At 41.5% G+C, this 8,667-nt stretch overlaps 1 protein-coding gene across 1 annotated transcript in view; it reads left to right on the top strand.

Moving 5' to 3' along the window:
- The window catches only part of MYOC (myocilin), a 21,325-nt gene extending 15,245 nt beyond the window's left edge, over positions 1 to 6,080 (top strand). Inside the window, exon 3 of the mRNA XM_015831990.1 lies at positions 5,311 to 6,080. Within this exon, the coding sequence (XP_015687476.1) occupies positions 5,311 to 6,080 (770 nt within the window). The remainder of the gene's footprint in view (positions 1 to 5,310) is intronic.
- The last annotated feature ends 2,587 nt before the right edge of the window (positions 6,081 to 8,667 follow it).

Genomic DNA, 8,667 nt, shown 5'->3' on the forward strand with positions numbered 1-8,667 from the left:
ACAATGGGGGTTTCCCACGGGCTGGAATCTACAGGCTCTAGAATGCCTTGCTGGAGCAACTTGTCCAGCTCAGCGTCAATCTTGCTCTTAAGAGCGAATGGTACCCTCCTAGGCTTAACCCTGATGGGCTGTACCGTTGGATCCAACTTAAGTGAAACAGGAGGTCCCGTGTAGGACCCAAGTTTAGAGCTGAACACATTTGCAAACTCCTTGCATACATCATCAAGGGTCTGTGTTTGCAATTTATTCAGTCCAGTTACCTGAATTCCCAAGGCCTCAAACCAATCGAGTCCAATGAGACTCGTTCGTTCACCCCCTACAACCAACACATCTAGGGGGCCTGCAAAATTCTTGTATTGTACACTAAGGGTGGCCTCCCCCTTAACGCACACTTTAGAATTTTGAAAATCCGTAAGGATTACATTAGAGGGCCTTAGGGAAACTTTCTGGCCACTGCTGCTGCAGATTTTGTGAAAAGTATTGAGGGAAATTATGGATAGGGCAGACCCTGTGTCAAGTTCCATGGATAATGGAATTCCCTGCAATTTCACTTTAAGTGTTAGTTTCTTTTTAAGGGGTTTGTGTGTGCCTATTCTTAAAATGTTCCGGCGTGTTGCACAGAACCCCAACCTGTTTTGGCTGGGCACCCTGGTACCTTTCAGATTCAATTCTTCCTTCGGTTGTACCTTCTGTCGACCCAGGCAGACCGCAGCGATGTGGCCCTTCTTCCCGCACGCTCGGCAAATGGCGGAACGGAACCGGCATTCAGCTCGCTTGTGGCGTCCACCACATTCAAGGCAACGAAGCTCAGCTGGGCCCTTGTCCTGACGATCCTTGGACTTTCTTCCAGCAGCTTGGTAAAGCTTATCCACCTCTTCTTCAGGATCTTCGTCCGACTCCTCGCGCACGTCTTCCTTGTGAATAGTGGCTGTCTCAGGAGCGTTTCTCTTGGGCCGCATATTCTTGACCGCCCCGCCGGCAGCTTCTTCAGCCGAAACCTCTCGCAGAGCATCTTGGAAGGAAACATCTTCCCTGGCGAACAGTCTCTGCTGCAATTCTGAGTTCCTCAGCCCGCATACAAAATGATCGCGAAGTCTCTCTTCTAAGTCCTTAAAGTCGCACGGTTTAGCTGCTCTTCTCAAGGCTGCGACGTAGTCTTTTGCTGATTCTCCAACTCGCTGATCTCTCTGTTGGAACGTGTGCCTCCAAGCCATGACTGATTGCTTAGGCTGGAAGTGTTCCTTTAAGGTTTTCTTGAGGTCGGAGTACGCTACCGTTTCCAGCGAGTCTGGGGAGACTAAACTCTCGGCGATCTCAAAGGCGTCTTGTCCACAAACGCACAACAAAGTGGCAGCCTTTAAGCCTTCCTCTCGAATCTGGTTGATGCGAAAATACGTCTCAACTCTTGCCACGTAAGATTCCCACCTCTCGGGGTGAGAGACGTCGAAAGCCTCTAATTGCCCAACCTTTTCCATGATCGATGATCAAGATTCCTTCTTCTTCGGTCGCACGCACCCTCCAGCGATTTCGTACTGGCAGGATAACGCTGACTTCCACGCCGTTTCTTTCCCGGACTTCTTTGGGTGAGTCTTCTAGCTTTTCTTAGCTGTTGAGACTGTATCCCACCTTCGTCGCCAGTGTTAAGTCCTGGGAATAATGGCGCTTGAGACGGAACATCTCCAACAAGTCTTTATTGTTTGCTCCATTCTACGAACAACCAGAACAGAGGCACGCAGGCCTCTATTTATACCCTCTGATCCCCGGGCAAGTTCAACCAATCATGAGGCGGGCTTTTCCCGCCTTGCGCATGCGCACAAGGCTGGCGCCGCTCAGTCTGGTCCCGGGCAGCTTCTGCAAATGCCCGGGACTCTTGCAACGTCCCGAGCCTGCATCTTGCAGGCTCAGGACACAACAGAGGCAAAGCAATCAGTTGGCCAGAGCAATAGTCTTTTTAATCACTGCCAATGTTCACCCAACAGCCCCCACATATGCTGGCACGAGTTAAAACAAAACAGCCAGGGAAGTTTACACTGTTCTTAAAGCAAGACAGATAACAAGCAAACGTATAATCCTTTTAACTCCCAGCTTGCTTGTGAACTGCAAACTGCACACTGCAGACTGCAAGGAGAGATCAGCAGGAAGAAAACTGGTCCAGAATACAAAGTGTCCAGGTTACAAGAGCACACTATCTCAAGATTTCATGTTTGTTCCCAGCAAATGCCCCACCCCACAGCATCTCCTTAAATCTTACTCCCCAGGTGTGCCTTGTGGAGTGGGGCGGGAGGCTCTCCTCCTGAGTAAGTGAGCCTGCCTCCGTTGTTCCCTCCTCCTCTCTGCTCTCCTTGCTCTAAGATCAGGTGGGGAGGGGCCTTGCTCCTCGCCTGAATTCTGCCTTCCCTGTTCCAAACCTGAAGGGCCCTGGCCTGCCTCAGCCTGCTTCTCCCCACAGTCCTCCGAAGCCACAGACACCCCCTCCTGGGCCTCAACAGGGAACTCCATGTCTTCCTCAGAGTCGGGCTCGGACGGAGGCATGACAGGTGGCGAACCTATGGCACGGATGCCAGAGGCGGCACTCAGAGCCCTCTCTGTGGGCACACGTGCCAACACCCTACTCCTAGGCCTTCAGCTGGGTTTTATAAAACCTTTTCGCTTTAGGCCTCTGCCGCCGTGTGCAAAAATAAAAGGTTCAATCAAACAGTCAATTTCAACTTCTTGCGGGGAAAAAAATCTTGCAAAGTTGGAATTGATTTTTTTTCCTACCAAACAATTTTTATTAATTTTCAAAAAAAAACCAAATATACAAATACAGGCATACATTAATATCAATAACAATTCATCTGCTTCTCAAAAATTTAGCATCAGTACACCTGATTATTTTATATCTATTTCTACCCACCCACCCACTCCCAATCCCCCCCGGACTTCCCAGAATTGATTACAGGGTTACAAACACCTCATCCCAAGTCAAAATATAAGTACCCAAATTTAAAACAAACAAGTATAAACATCCTTTAACTCTAAACATTAAAAAACAATCAAATAAAACTCTAAGCATATAACTAATAATAATCTATCCATCTTCCCCAAGTCACACTTAAAATTAATCTTACAAATATGCGGAAATGTTTACCATTTCTTCAAGACTTAAACATAATAATATCCTTAATTATAATAAACATTATAAAATTTACTCATAAATTAAAAAATATTTATCACTTTCTAACTTTCTCTGAATATAATCTACCCATCTTTTCTAAAATTTAAACAACAATAATCTTACCACTATTATAACATCAGCATCACATTTGTCTCTTTAAAATTCAAATCCCATAATAAAGTACGAATTATATCCCATATATCCAATCAATTATTTTATAGTCTTTAACTAATTTTATGAATTCTCATTATTTAAACTCTATTCAAAATACAGCTCCTTATAACTAACTCCCTTAATCAAATCAATCCTTTAACATAATATAAATTCATTGCAAACTTTTTCAAATAATGAAATATTCTCTTTCTTTTATACAGCAAATTAACCATCAATATTTAAAATCAAAAGTTTTAAAAATATAAAACTTCTAAAACAGACAAATGTATTGTAAATTAAATCCTTTTTGCTGCATACACATTATAACAAAAATCTTCTGAAAAGTCAATAACAACATCTCTAGGTAGATTTCTCTGACGTACGACCCCTAAATTAAATCTATAAATTTTTCTCTCTTGAAATTTCTTCAGGGTCGTACGCCAAAACCATAACCAGATCTATCGCAATCTCTTCTCTCAGCTTTTCCTGCATACCATATTTCAATCCTGTTCTCAAAACAAACTTCATGACTTCCACAGTTTCCTCTTTTGCAGATCCATCTTCCAGACCTTCCACTTTTTCTGGTAATTCTTCCACCCGTCGATGATAACAAAATCTTCTAGAAAAGTAGATAGCAACATCTCTGGACAGATTTCTCTGACGAACGACCCCTAAATTAACTCTATAATTTTTTTCTCTTCAAATTTCTTCAGGGTCGTACGCCAAAACCATATCCAGATCAATCACCATTTCCTTTCTCAGCTTTCCCTGCATGCCATCTTTCAATCCTGTTCTCAAAACAAGCTCCATGTCTCTATAATATAACATATCGTTCTGAAATATATCCACAATATCTTCTGTTAATTCATCCGCCCGTCATACCTGAGCTGTACAATCTTGAAAAACAAATGCTCTATTTTCATAAAATCCCCCAGTTTCTTGTCCAAAAAATCCTCAGTTTCCTGTAAATCCTTGAATATAATTAATGGGGGGAGTAGAAGTAAAGACATTTTAAATTTAAACTATTGTAAAAAAAAAAAAAGGAAGAAAAAAGAAAAAAAAAAGAAACTTGAACTTTCAATAAGCTGAAAAAGTTCTTTACGATATATCTGTATCCATTCAGTAACCGGAAGAAAAGTGAAAGTTTTCCTTAACAATGCCTTTTGCTACAAAGAAACGGCAGTTCCGCAGCCATTTTCTTCTTGCTTTAGTTTAATGCAAATAAGGAAGATAGTATAATATTCTCTGAGTTAAAGTTTTAAATCATTTAAAATCCAGTCCTCCTGTTCAATTCCGTCGGCTTTAAATTTTACTCACAATAAGTGTCTTTAAAAAGCAGAAGTGGAAGCTGCTTCTGGCTTTGCTCCTGAAAAAGAAAGGAGCAAAGGCACCATGGGGTGCGGAGAAACGCCCGGACTCTGAGAGAGCCATCACTTTCAAATCCCCCAACAAGAAAGGGGGAGAAAGGAGGCTACTATCTCTATCCAGGCAAACTCACCCCCCCTCTTCGCCCGAGGGGAGAGGTTCCTAGCCGAGAAACAGCTGTTGATCGCTGTCTCTTCAGGCTTTGACGCAGCCCCAGGCGGACGGCTAATAAAAGCCGCCATCTTCGCAGCTGTTTTCCCACCGGAAGTCGCAAAGTTGGAATTGATTGATTGAACTTTTTAGTCCCACCCAGTCTGCCGTTACCACCGCAGCCACGCCCAGCCAATGGGTCATGCTCAGCCAATGGGCCACACCCACCCAGCACCTGACAATGCATAAGTGGGTTTTGGGTTACAGTTTGGGCACTCGATCTCTAAAAGGTTCGCCATCACTGGCCTAGACAGAGCAGGGGTCTGATTAACTCAGCTACACATGTTCATATAGGCTACTCTGCCAAATTAGAGGCATCCTTTTTTTTAATTCTGTCTGGAAATCCTCAAATTTTAAAATAATAGTTTATAGCTACATATTTCTTAGCTGGAGAGATTAACTTCCTTGTTTATTTCCTGAATTAGGTTGTGGAACACTAGTTTGGGTTGGCGCACCAGTGACCTTTCACAGGGCTGACACCATTACAGGGAAGTATGGCGTGTGGATGAAGGACCCATATAGCAATGAGACAATTTGGAGAGTTGACACCGTCAGTGCAGATGTCTGCCATGTCTTTGAATATGATGATATGGATGAGTTTGTGAAAAGCTATCCTTCCAAAGTGCATGTGTTGCCCAGATCCATGGAGAGCACTGGGACTGTTGTTTATCAAGGTTTCCTCTATTTTCAGAGGCACAAGTCTAGAATACTGGTGAAATATGACTTGAAGAATGAAGTCATTGCAGTTCAAAAGGAGTTGCCCGATGCTGGCTATCATGGACAATTCCCCTACTCCTGGGGTGCATATACAGATATTGATCTAGCAGTTGATGAGATTGGATTGTGGGTGATTTATGGCACTGAAAATACCAAGGGAGCTATTGTGCTTTCCAAACTGGATCCAGAAACTTTGGAGATTTCACAGACATGTAAGACCAATATTCACAAGCAGTCTGTGGCTAACTCCTTCATGATCTGTGGCTCCTTGTATACCATTAGTAGCTACTCATCCCCTGAGGCCACTGTGAATTTCATCTACCACATAAGTACAGGTAACACTGCACTACTGAAGATCCGCTTTGAGAACCGTTACAGATACAGCAGCATGGTAGACTACAACCCTACAGAGAAGAAAATAATGGCTTGGGATAACTTCAACATGGTGGCCTATGACATCAGACTTTCCAAGATGTGATTACCTTGGAGAGATTGATCATGGGAAAATAGATAATGGAAATAGAGCTAGAAATCTTGATAGCAAACTTTCTTCCCACTAATTATCAACAGGCATGAATCACCCAGAATTTCTCCTGAGCTAGCCCAGTGGAAATAAATAGCTATGCAATGTGAGATTGACTCATAATCCTTTTAATGAGTATATACAATAAAATAGTCTGTGAATTACACTTCACAGGTAATTTTCCGCTCTGTGTATCTTCTTTAAAAAATTAGCCTATGCATGCTGCAACCAACTATAACACAAAGGCATACACCTATCAAAATGATATAAATTCTCTTTTTTTTACAATTTCTTTTTAGTTTTCCCTCAATAAACAAAGTTAATCCACTTAATAATTTGCTCATGAGAACATTCCTTTGATTGAGAAGAGGATTTAGGCTTAATATTTTGGTTGCTAGGCAGGACTGAATCAATTTTTGTTACATTTCATTACATTTACAGTACATGCAGTGATTCAAATTACAGAGAAGCATAAAAACGTAGAATCATAGGGCTGGAAGGGTCCTTGGAGGTTTTCTATTCCAACTCTCTGCCCAAGGCAGGAGTCCCTATACCATCCTGGGCAAAGTAATGCTCAATCTTTACTTGAAAACCTCCAGCAATGGAGCATTGACAACTCTGGGAAGCCAAGTGTTCCACTGGTCAATTGTTCTGTCAAGAAATTTTTCCTTAATTCCAGGTTGCTTCTCTCCTTGATTAGTTTCCATCCTTTGCTTCTTGTCCTGCCCTCTGGTGCTTTGGAGAATAGGTTGACCCCCTTCTTCCTTGTGGCAGCCCCTCAGATATTGGAACACTGCTAACATGTTGCCTCTAGTCCTTCTTTTCACTGGACTAGCCATGCCCAGTTCCTGTAACCATTCTTTATATGTTTTAGCCTCCAGTCCCCTAATCATCTTTATTGCTCTTCTCTGCACTATTTTCAGAGTCTCAACATCATTTTTATATTGTGGTGACCAAAACTGGGTGCAATATTCCAAGTGGTACTAATTCTTCATGTGATTGGCTTTTCTGGCAGCTGTAACATACTGTAATAGATATAACAGCCTGTGAAAATCCTTAAATGTATGACTTGAGACAAGTAACTATGATCTTATTGGAATTAAAATTAAATATAGATGAAATCAAGTTTAGTTTTTATTCTAGGTGTTTCACTGGTTTTCTTAGCCTGTTGCCTCAGTCCAGTAATAACTGTATTCTACACTTGATCTGTAGGGAGTATTCTTCCATATTCTTTCATAGTTGATCTTTCCAGCAAAACTGGTTTGGCTTGAGAAGAGGCTCTTATGTACTTCTTTATAGAGCAACTGCTTTATAAAAAGCAGTTCATCTATGAAGAGCACCTGTTCTATAAAAATTGTGGTGATTTGGTACATGAGTGTGACATCATCAAAGGCTCCTGGCCAGCCAATCAGAATAAACCACTGATGACAAATTCACACAAATTTCACACAAATAATGGCAGCAGGCTAGATGCTGCTTCTCTGCAGCATGAGTGGAGTTTTAACAACTAGCCTATGTGACAACAGAGATCAAGGTGTCATCTTCCATTCTTGCCTATCTCAGAAAAAGCTGCTCTGTTGTACATAAGAATAAAGCCACCAAGAAGAGTAATCCAAGCAGCAATCTGGAAAGCAAATAAGTGATCAGAAAGGTCATCCACCTTAGCTGGAGGTTTGATACTATGCAGTGAATTTCTTTTTTTTAATATGTTTCTTCATTATCCCTGGAGACAGTTTAAACCATAGTAAGAATTTTACTGAGAAATACATTCTAATTGATACTGTGTTTTTTTAATTTGCTTAAAGGCTAACTGAGATTTTTCTTAGTACTAGCTTAGTCTGTCTCACTTATGTTCCACATGTGTTTTTTGATCTATATTTTCAGGTTCCTTGTGTATATATTTTTCCCTGTCATATGTATACAAGATGTACCATAAGAATCAGATAGCACTAGAAATCTATTTGGTCCAGTATCTTGTTTCCTATAATCAGAGATTTTGGAGATAGGACACACACACTATTATGGAATTGCTGAAATATACCTCCTGTTGAAAATGTGGGAATCATTCTAAGAACTTGCTCCAGCTGCATCTGATCTCCTCATCTAAGGAAGGGTGGTGCTTTAGTAATCCTGTCAAGTACTAAGTATTTCAATGAAAATCTATATTTCCTATTTATTGTCCTCCAACCTGCTTAATTTTCAATTAGCCTGGTATAATGGAGGAACGGAATGGTTAAAAAATGACATTGAGGCAATCTAGGGTCTGAGATGACCCAGGTGGGAAAGGTCTAATAGAGAGAAAGCTGAGCTCCAGAGGTAAATCAGGTTCAGAGACAGAAGCATAACTGGAGGGTTCTAGACCTTGTCAGGACCTTTTAACAATTTGGCACTGCTCACACTTTTTCTCTCTCAAGTATTTGTTTACTTCTGACATATAAGGGTAACATGGACTTTGCTTCTTGTTTTAAAGAAATGCAAGGAATGGTGGTCCTTCTGTATTTGCTCTACATTAGTTATGATATTGTTTCCTGCGGTCCTGCTG

Source organism: Protobothrops mucrosquamatus, unplaced genomic scaffold, assembly GCF_001527695.2.
Source record: "Protobothrops mucrosquamatus isolate PMUCROS unplaced genomic scaffold, P.Mucros_1.0 scaffold_294, whole genome shotgun sequence".
Taxonomy (NCBI): domain Eukaryota; kingdom Metazoa; phylum Chordata; class Lepidosauria; order Squamata; family Viperidae; genus Protobothrops; species Protobothrops mucrosquamatus.